Source organism: Gambusia affinis, linkage group LG21 (genome assembly GCF_019740435.1).
Source record: "Gambusia affinis linkage group LG21, SWU_Gaff_1.0, whole genome shotgun sequence".
Lineage (NCBI taxonomy): Eukaryota > Metazoa > Chordata > Actinopteri > Cyprinodontiformes > Poeciliidae > Gambusia > Gambusia affinis.
Genome location: NC_057888.1, coordinates 6,604,396 through 6,623,882, shown reverse-complemented (window position 1 = coordinate 6,623,882; position 19,487 = coordinate 6,604,396). Strand labels below are relative to the sequence as shown.

At 40.2% G+C, this 19,487-nt stretch overlaps 1 protein-coding gene across 3 annotated transcripts in view; it reads left to right on the top strand.

Annotated features, from left to right (window-relative positions):
* gli3 (GLI family zinc finger 3) overlaps positions 1-19,487 on the top strand; it is a 119,594-nt gene that overhangs the window by 70,124 nt on the left and 29,983 nt on the right. For all 3 annotated transcript variants that reach the window (XM_044104629.1, XM_044104630.1, XM_044104631.1), the window contains exon 5: positions 17,062-17,267. In XM_044104629.1, coding sequence (XP_043960564.1) covers positions 17,062-17,267 — 206 coding nt within the window. The remainder of the gene's footprint in view (positions 1-17,061; positions 17,268-19,487) is intronic.

Sequence of the window (19,487 nt, the reverse complement as noted above, 5' to 3'; positions counted from 1 at the left end):
AAAGAGTAAATGGACTTAAGCATTGAGCTCAGTAATGCTTTTTGCAATCAGACGCAAGCAAATAAGTAGGAGCAGTCGATGTATCGCCGCCGTTCCAGGGAAACTGCGGACAAGAGGCGGCTTATGGTGAAATATTGAATTGTTTTAAGACAAGTTCCCCAACCGTGTGCAGAATTAATCGTTATTAGCCTTCTCAAAGATATGCCTAAGTACACAGGGACTATTATTGCGGTACTTCCCCATGCAACCTTTCATTATGGCCTGTAATTACAGTTGGGTTGGCCCTGCGGCACTTCCATCAATCCAGTCAACTTCCCCCCGCCGCACCGCGTGAGCCAGCCACCACCGGGCGTCCAAAAAAACACGGTGAACGCCCAGCAGCTTGTTTCCTCTCTGCCACAGCGACACATCCACCAAATGAACAGAATCACATCCTATTACAGTGAAGGGCCTAATTGAAACATGTTTATTTATGGCCCCTCGTTTTTAGACTAGAAGCAGGCGTTAGCAGCGAACAGCTAACGGGGCTCCGGTGATATGAGGCGGTGGAATTAAATTAAAAGCTCATAAAATGAAATATGCTCCGTATTAGCTGTTTGACACTTAATTTGCCTTCAAATGAGCAGAGGAAATCAGAAATTAACTGTCCTTTGTTTTTTTCCCCCCTGCTCTTTACCTCACCTCCTCTATTAAGAAAGGGAGAACGTAATTACAGACAAAGGCTAATCGTTTAGTTTATGAATTCCTGTGGGGAAGGTACCAGTGTGCCAATATTACAGCCTCAGGGTCAGGTGAGGTGGTGGGGGTCCTTTCTTTTGCTTTTACAACAAAACTTACATGCTTGCATGAAAAAAAACAAACATCTTCACCTGAGTAGATCAATAACTTTCCTAACTAAAGCCTCACAGGCCAGCTGGTCTGATCCTGGTCCAGATGAAGTCTTCTCTGTCTTGACTCCAGGTGTTGGTCCTCATCTGTCTCTCTGATCCAGGAACAGCTTTTATTCAGCTTCACTAGACAGCAAGATCAGGAATGTCTGGAATATCAATTTGTGGTTTTCCAGATGTTGATAGTAATGGGAAAAAAAAAAGAAAATCCAAAATATTTTGTTTACCAGACCGTTATTCCCTATTTGACCTTCCTTCTTTCCTTCTTTCCTTCTTACTTGTTTCCCTTCCTTACTTCAAATAGAAATAATTTGGGTAATTCTAACTAACCTAAAACAAGAAAGGTTTTGTCTCATTTAACTTCAGAGAGTAAGAAAAAAATGTGTCTTTTTATTTGGTGGGTGTAAATATCTGGTTTCAACTGTACCTTCTATGTATCCTTCTTTCCTTCCTTTATTATATCTCCTTTGCTGTTTCCTTTTTTCTTTCTTATTTCTTTCCTTCTGCTGTCCTCTTCTTTTCTTGTTTGTATCCTTTCCTTGTTCCTCTCTCCCTCCCTAGTATTTTTCCTTTTTTATGTGCTCCTTCCCTTGTGCCCTATTTCTCTCCCTCCTTAGTGTCCTTCTTTTGTTTCTTCCTTTTCTATGTCCTTTCATTTGTTTGTTCGTTCGTTCCTTCCAGGAGTTAATTTATTTTTAGATCCTTTCTTCCTTTCCCTTGTGCTATCCTTCCATTATTTTCACTTCTTCCCTTCATTCCTTTATTCATTCTTTTCTTTCTATTGACCTTCCTTCCCTTTTCCCTATTTTTTCTAAGTTTCACTTATAAGCACAGCCCATAGTGGAAATGTCTGCCAAAACCACATAATAAACTTTAGTGCAACACCTTTTAAAATATAAAGGACTGAGATCTGTGGAAAGTTGAGTTTGTAAAATCTGGAGTTTTTACATCCAATATTTACATCATCCAGAAAAGATGCTCCGTGTTTAAACAAACACATAAATAAGTCCATATCGGGCCCTCCACAGGAAGCTCTGGTCCCCTCTAGCACCACCACTGGCGCAGAGCTGGACTTAACAGGACTTTTTTGGGAGCCACGTCTTTCATCCCTCCGCCCCCATGCAGTGTAATGCCAGTCCTCGGTCACCCGGAGACGGCCCGTAACAAACAGAGGAATTTGTCACAAGTCAATTATCGGCTGCAGAGTTTACTCTGAACCCTCGTGCTGTGAATGGGGGTGCCACTAAAACCACAAAACAAACCAACAGGATGGGCAATTGACTTGCAACCTTTTGACTTGCTCACTGTGTGCAAATTTACCAAAGAATGAAGGAATAGTGAGTTAATTTAGAATGCTTTGAAGGTGCTGAACATAATTTTAGTGTAAAGTCATGACAAAATATCCAATCTTGCATTATGTCCTGTCTTCTTTTGCTAATTCTGAGAAATCCTGAAGCTTCACACTTCCAGCTCATGGGTTCTGCATTTTCAGACATTACAGAAAACAAACTGGGGTTTTGAGTGTGCGTCTCTTTGTTCCCCAGTTGTATAGTTTGTCCATTCAGGAGCATGTTTGTTCAGCTGCCATCTTAGAACACACTCTGAAGGTACGACTGGGAGAACTGCTGCAAATTATGGTTTAGATTCAGCTCAGAAGACAATAAACCTGGAAGGAGTTTAAGGCAGCTAAAGCTGTTGCTTACAATACACAGTTTTTTGTGAGCTTTCAAATAAAGATGTGTAAAAATGTTTCAAATAAACATATATTGTATAATGTTTAAAAACCCTCATTTGTGGGGGAAAATACTTCTCTTAAATAACAGTTTTCAGCTAAATTAGCAGTGTTACGATTACTGTGACTCATACAGTCCTCCTAAAATGAATGTAACTTCTTTTATACTCTCCCTTTTGAGATTGATATGAGTTTCTAAGAACTTTTAATTAGCAATCAATGAATTTCTTTTCCCCTGAGGTAAAAAATATGACGTGACACAGGGGTCTTATTTCATTTAGCCATTATGCTGGACAAGGACGAGGGCCTGTATTTTTCTTCCCAGCATGAGCAGAATGAAAAGAAAGTTCTGTCAGAGAACAGCAGCAAAGAGTAGTTAGTTTTTAGGGGTTGCCAAGTCAACCATCCTTATTTGTGTTCAATGATTGAATATGGAGGTTATCCTTACAACCAAAAGCAGTGACCTTTGGTTGATTACACTCAAGACTTCAAAATTTCAGATAATTGTTAATGTCACTTGAGCATTTCTTCTTTAGATCATTGGACTCAATTGAAGTCAGTGTCCATTTTTTAGATGCGTCTAAACCCCTGCCGCCTGTGTTTTTCTACTCAAAAACGGTTAAAAACTTCCAGCTTTGGAGCTAGTATAAAGAGCTCAGCAGATGCTCCCTTCCATGGGGTGTTTGCTAATTGCTCCTGGCTAGTCTGGAGGAGCTAAGTAGGGAAGTTGTGAGCGAGGACTGTAAGTAACTTGAAAACTGTGGCACTCGGTCCAAGCAAGCGTTTTTTACAGCTGAATGGTTGCAACAGCAGACTAAAGGATTTCTCAAGGCAACATTCTAGGTACGTTTTTGATGAAGGAATAACATTACAACATGATAAAAAGGTCAAAAAAGTTGATTTTACATAATACTGCCCCTGTAAATGAAACTTTTTCTTCCTCTTAAAGGAAGAAAGAAATGACCATCACTGCAGTAACAGAGCAGCAGTATGGCAGTAATGCTTTGAATCACCTCTTTAACCTTTGAATTCAGCCTCATTTTTGGTCTGCATCCCAGAGAATCTCCTCCTCACACGCCTCCCCTCTTACTGTCCTCTTCAGTATTTACATAAACTGTTGTCACATGGCCCAATCTGCAGCATAACGGAGCGGCGTGTTGCTTAGCATAAAGACCACATTCTTATCTCAACACCTCCTTCCAGATGGGACGAGGCCGAGTGTTGCGACACTCTCACACAAACGCGCGGAGGCACGCACACGAGCAGCGAAACAATAAACAGAAAATGAGCTTTCGCTGCACTGGAGGAGAGATGCACTTTCATCCCCCGGCTGCTCATGGTTGCATGTTCAAGGTGACTTTTTGTAATTTTAGATTTTTTTTATTTTTTATTTTTTTCCTGAATCTGCAGCGTGTTTTCCAGTAATTTCATATGTGAATAATGTCTGTTCCAGATTGGGAAGCAAAGTGAAGCCATAAATTACAGCATAAATCATGGATTATTCCCTAATCGCATCTGATAATCTCTGCCTAGATACGGCTGCTGTCACACGGGCCGGAGAGACGAAAGGCTGCTTTTTCATCTTCCTCTCCTAACTGTCCAGAACCCAGTCGGTGTGACTTCACGGGTCACCCCTGTGCAGCGCTCCCCTCCTTCCTTCCTTTCTTTAATACTCTCTCTTTGGAGTAAGTCAGGGGGACAGGCGGTCATGCAGTCGCAGGCTTCATGATTAATGGTGTTTATTCTTGACAGAAGGCTCCTTTTTATTTATCTGCATTGCAGTTTCACTGATACCATCGGTCACCTGAATGAAAAATATTCAGTCATACCAATTTTGCAGCATAATTGAGTAGAGTCACTTCCTTTCAGTCCCCCCCTCCTCCCTTCTCCTCTCTCTTCTCTCTTTCTCTCTTTCTATCTGGCAGCCTTATCATTGCCACAGTAATTTTCGTGCTGCGTTGTTTGATATGGAGAGGCTGACTTTAGCCGTATTTGACATAAAGCCTCTTCAATTTTCTCAGGAGCAAGAAAAAAAAAAAGGAAAAAAGTTGTGCACCGATTCCTTTTTTTTATTTTTTTATTTTTTCTGAGGCAATTTCAGGATTTAGAGAGAAAGGAGATAAATGGCTAAGCAGAAATGTGGGCAGATTGAAGTTACTGTATATCTATTTTTTTGTGATACACTGGTTTCAGACGCCTAAAATGGGTAGTGTAGTCTTTTTTTTGTGTGTGTTTGTGTGTGTGTCCAGGATCGTGATATTTTAAAGCACTTGTGTATTTTGAGGATGATGGATCCAGCAGGTTGAAAGAAAGTAAAAAAAAACCTAAGTTCAGCACAGCAGAAATTTGACAAGGCCTGTAAAGGTTTTAGGGTTGAGTCATTACCTGTGGAGTTCTGTTAAGACATGTTCCAAAACTCTACTCAAACCTACTAGGATTACCCTTTTCTGAAGCCTGCTTCTGCCTTCCTGAGTGCTTCTATTTTCCCCTTCACTTATTACATTTTTGTGCCTCTGTTTAATCCCTTTAAAATGGTTTTGAATCTCCAAAATGCTTTGGACTTAATAGTATTTGTGCCGATTATTTTTTTTCAATAAATCTATATTTTTTTTCCACCATTGCTTCTTTGAATTTAAATTGAAAGTGCATGAAAAATAGCTTTGAAAAGGGTACATTTTTTGATAAAAGGAGAACACATTAATCTCTAATACAGGCCCTGCAAATTTGCACATGTTACACATTAGCGGATTTGATTTTTTATACATGAGTCATTTGCCCCCTCTTCATGTTTGAGATCTCAATTTGTAGCTCTCCCAAGGAGCACAATGGAAACACCAGGTCTGAAGGGGAGAGATAACAGGCAGGTGCCAACAGCGCTGCGTTAATGTGTGTGTGACTGGGCATGTGAGTGTGTGCGTGCACGCCGTGCATGCACGCGCATACACACAAATGCAAAAAAGGCGGTTCTGAAATAATTTAATCTTTTGCTTCATCTTTTAATTTTCTGTGCAATTCTGCATCTTTCATTTCTCACTAAAACACTGAAAATAAATTTACATTTGTATTAAATTTGCTGTTGTTTATCAGCTGTGCAGCATTTGCGTTTTATTTTCCCATCTCAAACCTGCTTCTCTTGCTGCACTGAAATACATAAGATTTGCATTAGGACCTGCGTTACTGCCTGAAATTAAAAAGTAGTCGATGAATAAAAATGGTAACTTATTTGAACATGACTGCTTCTCCCGAGAATTTGCATCAAAATTATATGTAAAGTTTAAATATAATTTAACCATTTCATTTTGTTTAATTTCATTTAATGTCATTTAATTTCTCTTTGCAGTTCTCCCAGTTTCTTTGTTTTTCATTTAAATTTACATCTCTCTTAATTAATCTGATTATCTGACTGTTTTCACTTTGCAAAACTATTTCTCAAGCAAAATATAATGTGCAAAGCAACCTGGGTTACTCCTTGGGAATTAAATAACAATCCATAATATGCATAAATTAAACATTTTGTTTTATCCTTACATTTCCTTTGCAATTCTTCATTATTAACTTGAAAGTCTAGATAAATTGACACTTTTTACATGTATCAGCTGATTGTGTTTTACAGGATTTAAACTGCAATTTTCTTCATAAACATTTAAGAATTTTTAAGAAAACACTTTTGCCATCACAGTAAAATACAAAAATGTGCATTAAAACATTCACAGATTGGGCTCAACACTGGTAAGCAAAACAATTCAATGAAATAATTAAATAATATTTTGTTTGCATTTTTATTTCTTTTTCTTGTTTTTTACTTAAAAGCCTAATCATAATTTATTGGGCACGATTTGCAGTTTTTATCTTAAATCTTTGCTATTGCATTAAAATAGCATTATGTTAAAAATATGTAAATTAATCAATAAATGTTACTACCAATTCAAACTTGAATTATCCTCTAATGAATACTTATTAATAAAAAACACTCGACTGCACATCAAGGGGACCAAAGGAGATTTCATATTGCAATTGTATAATAATAATAATAATAATAATAATAATAATAATAATAATAATAATAATAATAATAATAATAATAATAATAAATTATTATTTCCACAAAATGTCAACAAGGTTTATTGTAAAATAAAATTACATACTCTACATTAATGATGTAGCTTATTAATAAAACAATGCTGGGTGATTAAGTCTATGTCCATAACAATAATAATTTGTAATAATTCTAAATTTTATGAAGTTCTACTCTAGCAGAGCTTACTAATGTCTAATGTCCTTGTGGAGTTAGCGAACAGCTGTCTTATATTTGGTGGGTGTGGCACATTGTCAGTTTTAAGAGCTTCTTAATAGCTTTTTCCTACAACACACCACATTATGTGTCACCACATAAGCAATTATTTAGAAGTTAATAAGGAAAGTTTGACATTTCCACACTAAGAGGAGTTTGGAGTATTTTTGAAATAATTGCATAATGCAGAATAATCTATTTTAAGTTTTCTTTTTTTTGTTGCTATTTTTGTTCTGTTTTTACTCTTTGGGCTCAACCTGCGCTCTGCACAGTTCGTGCTGGACCCTCGCAGAAAAGTGGAATTTCCATTACTCTCTGGGCTCCAGAACCTACGATTCCACTCTGGGGGCCAGTTATAGCAAGTAACGAGACCTCGGGAACAGGGTCATAAATCCACTCCAACTCCGCTCATTTTCCACCCTTTCTACCCTTCCTTTCCTATATCACTCCTTCGCTCGGACTCTCCCACAAATGATTGAAGGGGAAAGTAAATGAACACAGTGTGAAATATCACCACATGTTTGTTATAGGAGGCTTTTTGGTGTGGGCTCCGGGTCTGCCAGTGTGGGAAGAAACGACTTCTCTCCCTGCAAAATAAAAAAAATGTCACATAAAGCAATCCTTCTCATTATGTCACTCGTCACATGTGGCATCCATTACGTCTGATGGCGTGGTAGAAAATAGTTTCATCTTCTGATGTTGTTTGAAGCAGGAGCCATAGAGGAACCCCCCTCACTTCGTTCATCTCCCATGATAACCGGTTTTTCTGAGAGGTTGAAGGATTTTACATTGTGATTGTCCGGCGGGAGCGCTTCGGATAAGCAGAGTCGTTGGACGCAGCTGCATGGGAATACAGCGAGGTTCCTGTTGCATGTCCACTATGCCTTTGACCTTAATCTGGAAGTGATCTTTGCTATATTAGGAAGGAAAGTTTGGTGTATTTAATGGAACCATACTGGGAAGGTTCCTCTGAAAGACATGTCGCCTCTGTCATGAGCTGAAATTTCCACACAAGCATCGAGTTACTATGGAGACCAGGAAGCTCTGGAGAATTGCAAAGTTTCATTTATTGTCTTCTAAATGTAGACAAACGTAGAAAATATCCGTTCGTCCATCCATCCATTCGTCCATCAATTCGTCCGTCCGACCATCCATCCATCCATCCATCTCTTTGTATTTAGTTGCTTCTGCAGTCAGAAGTAAATTTACAGTAAACTTTTGTCTTTTTTGTATTTTATTTATGAACAAAAAAGATCTGGAAACTGAAAACATGAACCTGAAATATTATGGAAATGTAGGCAGAAGCATATGCAGTAAGCTTTTTGAAATGTCCTCCTTTTGGGCTCTGTCCAAAAGATTTCTGCAGTTCTTGTGTTTAAGCCTCCCAAAGCTTCATCAAGCTGCACCACCCCGCATTCAGGCACCCCTTCATGATTAAATATCAAGGAACTCCACCTGACGTTTTATTAGCCCAACAAGATGGATGAAACGGCCAGAATAAAGTAGGCTGTGTCTGTTCACTTTCCCACCAGCGCTTGCCTTTCTTCCGTCCAGCTTTCCTCTCCATCCTCTCCTCTGCAAGAAGAAGTATGTGTTAGGAGAACGTGATGGATTTGGCTCCGAATAGAAGATTTTCTCAGTGCAGAGGAGGCAACACATATTTCTGTCTTGTACCTGATGCTCCTGTTGTCTCAGCCGACCCGCTTTCTTTCTTTTCTTTTTTTTTCTCCTCTTGTTGTACCTCAGATCTCTGTCTGAAGGATTAACTATCCCCAGCTGTGTGTCTCTGCTGTCTCGCATTGTTTGGGATTTGCTCGGGTTCGTCCGTGCGGCTGTTCATTTCTGCAGCCCAGTGTGACGCGATGAATCGAGGATAGGGGGGGTGAATGAAGGGGCTCCTCTCGGCCCCGGGGCCACACTCATCCTCCCTCACCTGTAGGTTGCCGCCTCACGCACGGACATGTGCGCTCATTACCTGACTTGACGGGCTGTGAAGGCTGAGTAGGTGTGGAACCCGAGCCCTGTTTGGCTGCAGGCATCAGTTGGATGTTTGTGTGCAGGCACCGGGGCCATCGAGACAATGCTGGAGAAGAAAAAGAAAGATAGATGCGCTTCCTCCCTGCTTTCAGAAGTTTAACACTCTAACACCCAGGAGTCCCCTCTAGTTTTCTCTTTAGCCTGAGGCATGCTGGAAGAACTCAGAGCTCTCACTGTTTTCCACCTGTTCTTACCTTGCTGCTTGAAAAAGAAAAGCAATCAACCCCAAACAGGTGCATCAGTCCATTAGAATATCACTGAAATGTTCATTTAAGCCAGAAATGTAAAACGTCTTGACTCATTATGCAAAGTTTTTATTTCATTTTGATCTTTTTGGTTTACAACCAATGAAATCACAGTATTATGTTTGTCACAAATTTTATTGTATACAAGAATGTCCTGTTGTGGCCTACAAAATCCTGGGGAAGCCTGATAACTTCAGGAGGGTCAACCAAGAAGGCAAAATTAAAGAAGCTTCTGTATTCAGATATATTACTGAAAAATTAAGTGGGAGGAAAAAGTGTGGTAAGAAAAACACAGTTTCACTGAAAATCTAAATATTACAGAAGACGAATAATAACTGAATTTTAATCAAGAAATGTTGACGTACTAAAACGTAGGTCAGTGTTATGTGTCATATATTCACTCAATACTTGGTCAGAGCTCCTTTTGCATGAGTTTTAATATTCAACAGATTCTCTTTCAGTTAAAGGTCAAATTTACTTACCAGTCAAACATCATTATGATTAAACCTGCTCTAAAACCCTCTGTCATACCCTGTGCCTTTCAACTCTTCTTCAGATTAAAAGCTAAATTTACTTCCACCTCCAAATAGGACTTTGCTTCTGCACCTCTTCCTACCCCATGTTTTCCTTCCACTAAACTTTCTTTTCATATGCTTTGAGACAGAACAGTCATAAGTGGCAGCATTTTTAGCAGTGACTTCCTTGTTGAGTGTGATTACTCAGCCAGCGGTATCCACTTTTATCTCAATTATAACATTACAGACTTAAAAATGCTTTTTTTAAAAAAATCTGGCTTATGTGTTATTCTACTTTTCAGAGAAACCTTTTAATATCCGTGCTTCACTTTTGGAATTAGATTACTGAAATGAATAAAAAATAGTTCTCAGATTAGTTGAAATGCACCTGTATGTGCTTAGTATAGATAAAGGCTAAATATTCCATTCAGCGCTGTCGGCCAGTTGGTGAAAACCAAAGTCAAGCATGGGGAGAAAACTAAAAGCAAGAACAGGCAAATATTTCCTTATTGTTGTTTGTTTTGTTTTTTTTCACCACACGTCTGTTCTCTGACTCCAGCCCCACTTGAAATTACAGGAAAAAAGGCCCGCTCATTTTGTGCAATTTCACTTTCAAGTTTTCTTTCTTCTCTGCTGCCTTCTCGGCTGATTCGTTTCGGTAGACATTCTTATCTCAATGGCTGAAAATTACATTTAATTGCAGTGTGGAAAAATGGCTTTTCCAAACAGAGTGTGGGAATGAAAAGACATCGACTTTTTCCGTTCAGAAAAAGGAAAAACTGAAAAGATGTGGTGCGATAAAGAATAATCCTCTAACTTTGCAGACAGGGGGTCTTAATTTAAACCAGGAAGCACATGTTGTGTGCGTGCACGCGTGTGTGTGACCCCTTGCTCGATGAGGTTTGTGCACAGAAACAGAAGCTCTGACACCTGGACCCGTTTGTTATGACATAAACCTGTCACACTCTCTGAGTCCTGTTGATAAATACATTACCACTCCAGGAGCGTGGAAATGATACGTGCTTCGCCCAGGCGTGGAAGACTGCATGTGTGTACCCACTGCTGCTGCCGCCGTCGCTGTCTCTTAGACGGTGTGAGTGAAACATGCGAGCAGCGGCTGGGGGAAGCGCCTCTGTGTGTCTACGCTATATGGGAATGTCTGGCACGCCTCCAGAGGCATCCCACCGAGAGGGAATCCTGCTCGATGTGACCATGAATAGGAAGCTGGACCCACCCAGGCCTTTGATGTCAAGAGGTCACACAGAGACCTTGCAGCTCTGATGGGGTGGGGGTGACATAGTTTCTCTGGATGCCTGGCAACCTCACCAAAACCCTGCCAGGCTCACAACTTGCCCTGTTGAGTAACAAAAGCAGCTTCTGGACACTATGTTCTGTTGGGACTCGATAAATGATCTCTTATTTAATATGCCAACATCAGAGCTGTAAAACACACTTTTGGTTTTAATTAGACTGTTGTGTTTTGCAGTGCTAGGAAAATACCTGAGCAAGTAGCTGCTGTGTGAAAAAAATTCTTACCCAATTACAGAACCATACCTTTGTGTTCTTTTTGTCCAGCAGTGGTTTTGGCCTTCAGAGTTTCACATTGTTGCCATGTCTTATTATTGAGTCATGAACACCAAAGACTGCAGTGCTTCTGCTATTCTGCTTTATTTTGTGACCTCCTGAAAAAGTCATCATAGCCGTGCTTGAGAAGGTTTTCCGGTGTTCCTTGTTTTCTCCATTTGTGGATAACAGCTTTCTTATAAACCTGTTCTTTTTCTCCCTCCTACTTTATGCTGTTCGACCCGAATGACTTTAGTGATATGTAGATTGTACTCGTTTTAATCAGGCCTTGGTGTAACTTGTGAACTTAAACTGAAAGTTGCAATGTCTAATCCCGGGACATGTCAGGTTCACCTTAATAAAAGAAATCATCACTTGAAAGTGTTTTTTTGTTTTTACTCAATGTATCTTTATTTGAAATTGAAACGTGTTTGATGACTCATAACTTTTTATGTAATACTTCTTCAGTGTATGGTAGCTGGTGTGTGTACTCTGAGACAACATGTGGAGGCCCACAAGTACCATTACTGTCAACATGGGGAGTGTATGTTTACTTCTGCAACACCACATTGGACTTCCAGTAGACGACCACATGGTAAAGACTTGTGCTGTTGCAGCTCCACTCTGTCTATCATGCTTCGCCAGACATGGACATTTTACAGTTTTCAGGCCACATCTGGTTTTTCCCATGTATCCAACTGAGGACCATAAAAATTGGAAGATTAGTCTTAAATTATAAGACTAAACCTAAATTGAAAAAATGAGACCATGCTCTTTTTTGACTTTTTTTTTTGTTTCGTTTTTGTCAATGACAGTTGTTTCGTGAAGTTTCAGTTAGGGGGTCAAGATGGTCAAATTCATGGTTACTTACATTTTACTTTCAATTATATAAACATATACTACATTTTTGATGGTTTATCTTCAAGGAAAGTTATTTCACAAAGTTGCAGGACTTGGATAGGGTTATGATCCTAAAGTTCACGCAAAATATTGGAAGCAATAATATCGCAGATCAGTTTTCTCATATGTGCAGCCTTACTCTTTAAGCTTTAATTTAATAAGGTCAAATGTAAAGTGGTTCTGTCTGTGTCTCAGGTTTGCATTAGAAAGCAAAACATTATTTCAAGTCGAATGCTGAACTGACCTGCTGTTAAAATGATCCACTGCAAATTCTGCATCCAAGCTGGATCTGATAATGAAGACATTTAGAGCAGAGGTGTCAAACTCGAGTCCTAGATGGCCAATGTCTTACAAATTTTGGATGTGTCCCTGCTCCAAAGCACCTGATCAAATGGCTGAGGTGCCTCCTCAGTTTTCAGCCATGTTTCACAGATTTCTGCTAATAACTTGAGGATTTTATTCAGATATGTTTAAGAAGAGAATTGTAAAAATTGCAGACTAGAGTAAAGTGATTTAAATAAAAGGTCTATAAGCGCCTTTTAAGAACTTCACTCAAGCACATCTTGTGTAATGGTTGAGCTCAATATTTGGTATAAAACACTCCTTTTTAGAATATATCTATAACTTCCATTTAAGCAGCACAAAATATGTGAAATGTCCCTTAAAAGTGGAACTTAATGAAGACTTTCCCAATGAATCATCAAGAACTCATTCTACCTGTTTGTGTCTCCCAGTCTCTCCAAAGTCCTCATAAGAGACATTTCCGTTTTATTTTCTATTTATCCATTTCTTACTTGAACTGTAAGCATTTAGCAACACTCGGCTCTTATTTTAGCCAACCGCTGTGCCCATACCACCAGGTCTAACTGCCGCACCACAATGATACCTTCTTTGCTGGAGCGTAGTCACCAGCGTTCCCCGCAGCTATGTTGTTTTTGCAGTTTTCTCTACCCAAAAATTAATAGTGTTGATACAGCCTCGTTCCAAACTAAGAGTCCAGGCCTGCCTGTGCGAACACGCAGTGCTCCGTAAAACCTCGAAGTCATTTGGGCGTGCATGCACGCTTACAAGTGTATTTTCATCTGGTGAAATTAGACGACAGTTTAAAACCCGCAGGCCGCCCAGTGCAAACATGTACTGCCTTAAAAGAGGCGCTGGCTGGTATAATCGAGGCCACGTGAAAGGAAATGGCTTCCATATGTGCAAAAGCTCAGGCTGTCCTTGTGCCATGTTTGCCGGATGTTCTCTGTGTACATTAATAGGAATTGTAAAGCAACCTTATGAGCAGAAGAAGGGACATGTGAAGTAGAGTTTTCTCTCTGGGAAGAAGGAGCCTGAGGTGGAACTTTGATGTAAATCTCAAATCAGGTGTATCTAAAACTCTATTTCTCAGGCACACACACACACAAACGCAAGACTAGCATTCCTGTATACACACACATGGCTCTTTGTCAGATTCCTTTCCATTTGTCATGTAGATTAATGCACGCTGGCAGATGCTAAGATGATCGCGGCTCAGCAGAGAGGAGCTGAAAACCTCAGCATCAGGCCGCCGTCTTGGATAGCTCACGTTCCTCTGAGCTATCCATCTCGTAGCTGTCCTCCTGAAATCCCCTCACACCTGGCTCTGAACCCCCTGAGACATCTTTGTTCTCCTCTCCTTGTCCAGCTCCCGCGCTGCTGTAAGTCCTCTTCTACTCTCCCCTCCCCAACACATAGTTCACATCTTCACATGCTCCCACTGACTTCTGTTCATGCTCCAAATGAACCGTTCTCCCCTCCCTTCAAACCACGTTTTGACCTTTTCACCTTTTAGCAGACTCAATGAGCTTTTTCATATGTAATTTGATATATATAGAGATGTATAGATATAAAAACGTAAATTGTAAGTGGATCTCAATAAATTAGAAATGTATCAAAAAGTTAATTTATGTAATTTGATTCAGATTTTCAGGTTTCTATTTATTTTTCTATAACTTTCTATTCTGTTCTATTCTATTCTATAAAAATGTATATACTTAAGGTGTTAATTTCTGCTAAATGCTGGTGGTTTTGGCTTACAGCAAATGAAACTGAGAATATTAGACAAGACCAACTAAAAAAACATTATGAATGCAAATATGTCACAACCATATTATTAGTCTTTACCATTATGGTAAACACTGCTTTCTTTGCTGGAAAAGCTGTGTTACATCCAAGTATAACACAATGGAAAGTTGAGTGGAAGAAAAAAGTGTAATACACCAAATAATCATTACATCAGATTCTGGTACCTATGGCTGTGTGGGAAAGGCCCAAATGATGCTTGAGAATAAAAACTTCACACTGGACTTAAAGCATATGGATTATTTACCTCTCCTTTACTCCTCCAGATTCCAGGACCATGATTTCCAAATGAAATGGAAACTTTGCTTTCATATGAAAAGAGAGCGTCAGACCACTGAGCAACAGTCCAGTTTTTATCCTGAACCCAGACGAGACTGAGCTTGACCAATAATGCGTCAGTCCAAGAAGTATCTGGACAGTAAAAATGTCTCCTAAACTCTTCAGTGAGTTTTATTTCACAATCCTCAATAATCATCAATAGGGTTTTTCAGTTGCTTGTGCACCTTTTTTGTACGCAGTTTCTTCCTTCCACACAACTTTCCATCAATATCCTTGTATAGAGCATTCTGCGAACTGCCTTTTGTGGCCTACCTTGTTGACTGCATGACTTATAAGTCTTACAAATCCTTTTTTTTAGGTTTCAGAGAAGTTGTATTTTGTGTTTTCATTAGCTGTAAGCCATATATTAAATTAAGATTTAAGTCATTTTCCAATTTATTGGGGTGGACCAATTTGTTTGTTGGTGACAAAGCTGGTGTTTCATGTTTCCTTTCATCTGCAAATGCTGCTGAAAGAGTTTTACTATGTACGTGTTGTCGCCTACCTGACAACAAAGTGAATGTCAGCTGCAGCTGTGTTGGGTTCTCTGTAAATGAGCCATGTAAATGGTGGCGTGCGGGCTGATGGCTTGCTTATCGTAAACACATCTCTTTCATGCACCGTCACTGTTTTTTTTTTCTTTCTGTTTTGAAGATGCCCTCTCTGTGGCTCGGTAGCAGGGCGGAGGAATTAAGAAATTACTCATCTGCTACCGTGCGAAAGAATGCGAACTGGAATGTGGAAAACAAACGGGCGGTCATGTTGAAAAGTTCGGATGCCTTTCTGAGGGTTTCACTGATTTCCCATCATAGATCACATCAGCATCATGAGGCACGATGTCGCACACCTGAGCGAAGTGAAAGCCTTATAAATCGTCCCATTGCAGCCCCTCTTTGTGGCTAATTACAGAACATCTCCTGGAGGATGTTCTGGAGGTTTGTGCTCACATGTGTCCTGCGTGCGTCTGTGCGCCGTTTCCACTCCTCGGTCGCTCATTATTGACCCTGGCCTGAGCTCTTTCATTAGGAGGGGCTGTGGAGTGGAGGGACAAAGGGGCTGGTGGGGGATCAGGGGACAGGGCGGAGGTTGTAATTAGGCTGTTCCGCTCCCCCCGGCCTAGCTCAAGGTCACTCTGAGACAAACCGAGAGGCCAGGTCTCATTCTCTTCTCCATCTCCTCCTCCTCTCCCCTCTTAAACCCGCACTGTTCCTCTCCCCCTCCCTGCCTTCATCTTTCAGCCAGCCTCTCCTTCTCCTGGGGTCCTTTGTCGCAGTAGACCGGTCCACCGGGGGAGCCACAGAGAAGCGGAGGGGCTAATTCAGTCTAATCTTTTAGCCTGTTAATGTCTGGCTGATATGTGGATTTCTGCGGATCCTCCGGGGAAGGCCTTTGTGGTGAAGGCCATCATTACTGCGTTTCCAGGCCCTCCTAACCAATTATAAGGAGGGAGACAAATTAGTTCTTGCTAAACTTGACTCTTGAGAAGTTTTCTCAATTTTTCTCAACTTCGCTTCACATTTTCTTCAGAAAAAAAAAAATACAAGAAAAGCCTGACATTGCTGTTATTTTTTTCTCCATTTAAAAAAAGTGGATTTTGGATCCACCTCGTGCAATTTGTTGTTTGGTTTCAACTGCAAGCGATCTGAGCTATGGAGAATTGTGGTGTAGCTTTGCTTGTCTTGCTCTGGCCAGCGGTGAGCTCGGTATAACGCTTCCCCTCTGATTAAGACGCAGTGGTGAAAGCTGCCTTTGATCTGAGGAAATGTCTGCGTAGGAAGCAGTTGGAATGCTGCATTCTCTCCTGCCTTGCAGTGGGAAGGAGAGAGATAGTTTTACCATCTATTTGTCTTGCCCCACCACTGTCAGTCCACCCAGTCGTTTAGTGCTGTGTAAAGAAGTTTGCCCTCTTAAAAAATGTGTTCAGTTCTCTTCTTTCTACTTTTAAATGTTCCAAAACAAATCATGCAGTTTTAAAGTGATCATTTTATTTCTGATGCCACAACCTGGTGCTGAGTTTTTGAGAGTTTTTAAGTATGAAATGCCCTGCAAAAGGCCACGACACAGCAACCTCGTGATCAAATTTAATATTGCAAAAACACACAATCTTACCACGCATGTTTGGTCTAGTTTCTAGTGGAAATATCTTAGCACACTTGAAAGAAGACAAAACTAAGACTACTTTTCAGCAAGATATAGAAGCTTAATTTAAGTAAATAGTTTTACATTTATGATGAAAAAGGACGTTATTTCACTTTTTCCCATGTTAAAAGTGAAATAATCTGCCAGTGGAACCAGTACTTTTTCATCCAAATGAAGGAGTTATTAACAAGCTTACATATCTTGCTGAAAAGTAACTTGTAAGTTAGTTTTGTCTTATTTCAGGTGGACATATAGTTTATTTTTATTCTGAGTAGAAGAACTCGTGTCATTCTCCTCCTACGTTCCCCTTTTGTGTGTGTCTCTGCAGGACTCCATCGATAACAACCACGCCAACTTTCTCCGACATCTCCCTCATTCGTATCTCCCCGCAGCGAAACCCGTCCATGGGGGCGGAGTCACCCTTCCACCCTCCTCACCCTTACATCAGCCCGTACATGGACTACATCCGTTCCCTCCACAGCAGCCCCTCCATCTCCGTCGTACCAGCCGCGCGGGGCCTCAGCCCAGCAGATGGTGAGTAAAGTGAAACATACACCGACACACACCCACCCGCACAACACACACACACAAACCCCAGCAAGAGTGCGAACGATCCGAAACGGCCTCAGTAGGCCTTTAAAAATAATTGTTGGAATTGATCAGTTGCTATTAGGAGGAATTTCATCTCTCTGTATCGGTTTGATTCCGGTTTGGGATCAGAGGGGGTCAGGTGAGAGGCAACCAGATCTGTCTCTATTAAGACCCAGGGGTCCGGGAGATGTTATCTGAGTCAGTTAGCTGGCGGGTCGGAGCATTATGAGTGCAGCACGTTCTGAATGGGTGGGGGGGCTCCTGTCGGAGAGGGAGGCTAATCCTTTTGATCTGTGAGACGTGTCGGAGACCTCAGGAGGACGCAGCAGTGAGCGGCAGAGTCACATACAGTTACATGAAGGATGAAGGAGGGATCTTCAGGTGTTCTGGTTTCATAAACAAATGCACCAAATGCATTTTGAAACACTAAAAATTTTTGTAAAAAAAAAAAAAGGCAGTGCTTGCAGGTCAGATCAAGGATTTGGGTCATCTCAAACGCAAATGACAGCATGGTAGAAAAGGTGAACAGAACAATCTGGAGAACGTATTTTAATTACCTACAGGTTTGTACCCAGTTTTTAAACAAAAATACTGAAAAGTATGGAGTTTGATCTGGTTTGCAAAATGTAATTAGAAAATCTGATAGAAAAGTGTCATCTTTAGAAGATTTTGTTCATCCATTTTGCAAATTCAGTTGACGAGGCCATTGAAACTATATGCCATGCATTTGGAAAACATTCAAAGCAAATCACTTTTCATGAACATGTTCTTTGTTACGCTTTTATTTCAAATTAGGTTAAAGAAATGATTCTCCTTAAAACTCTACATACAACACCCAATAAGGTGATTTTTTTAAAACAAATCTGCAAATATTTTAAAGATAAAGAACTGAAAAAATAAAAATTAATGTCCATTCTGTTTCCATCTATCATCTCAAAGTTGATCCACTGGATTGGGCTGGATTGAAATCTCATGCAACTCAATTCAGGAATTCAGAAGAGTGTTCATCTTTCTATATAAGATCAGTCTACACATGAAATCAAAAGAACTGTCTGAAGACAGGGTACTCACCATAAAAGACTTCTGCTGCTTTTTATGTCCCAATGACACCGGAGCCTTCATCATATGTAAATGGAAGAACCAACAGGACTCCTCATAAAACTGGTTGGTTGACTAATCCGAACAAGAATGGTGTTAGTCATGGAGGTGACCAAAGGAGGTGAGCCCAGAGAGAAAGAAAAGAAGCTTCCAGAAGAACAACAATCTTTCCAGCAATCCACCCATCAGGCATATATGTTAGTGGCTACATGGAAACTACTCCTTCATAAAAAGCTCATGACAGTCTTTCATTAAGAAAATAGCTTCCAACTGGGGGGGATTGTTAATCTTTTAGCAGAACAATGATCCCTAATATTCAACCAGAATATCAAAGATCAGGGCAACTTTGAGCAGACCAGCTAGATGGCAGGAGTGAATCCCATTGAACTTCTCAGGAGAGATGTGAAAATGACTGTGCAGCAACTTTTCCCATTCAGCCACTGGTTCTTGGAAGATTCATCGAAGAATAATGGGTGAAACAGTCCAGAAATTAGTGTATCAAGCTCAAAGTATCATATTCAAGAAGACTTGAGGGTGTAAGTGCTGCCAAATATGCATATAGTAAAATATTGAGCAAAGTAAATTAATAATTAGGTACATTTGATTTCTTCTTCTTAATATACGTGCAAGCGAACAACAGCTTTTCCACATTGTCATTATGGAGGTTTGTGTGCAGAATTTTGAGAGAGAAATTGGGTTTAATCTATTTTGAAACAAGGTTGTAACATCCCAAAGTCTGAACAGAGTTTCAGAAGAGTTTCAGGAGATTCTAACTGTACAACATGTTCTCATGAATATGTAAAGTTATAACACTTTATAAAATGGTTTCCTGTAGGCATTTTTTTGTAAAATACAGTTACGGTCAAGGCCTATCTCCTTCAAATTTCTTGAGCTCTCGCTAAAAAGATCCCCATCTACATTTGGCTTTTAGATCTTCCAATCCCCAAAATGACCCATTATTCGCTCTTTACATCCTCGGCCATCAAGATTTTGGCACATGAGTCACAAACTGCCTCTTCAGCTACCTGTCTGATGTTTGGATGTATGTGTGAATTGGCAGATAGT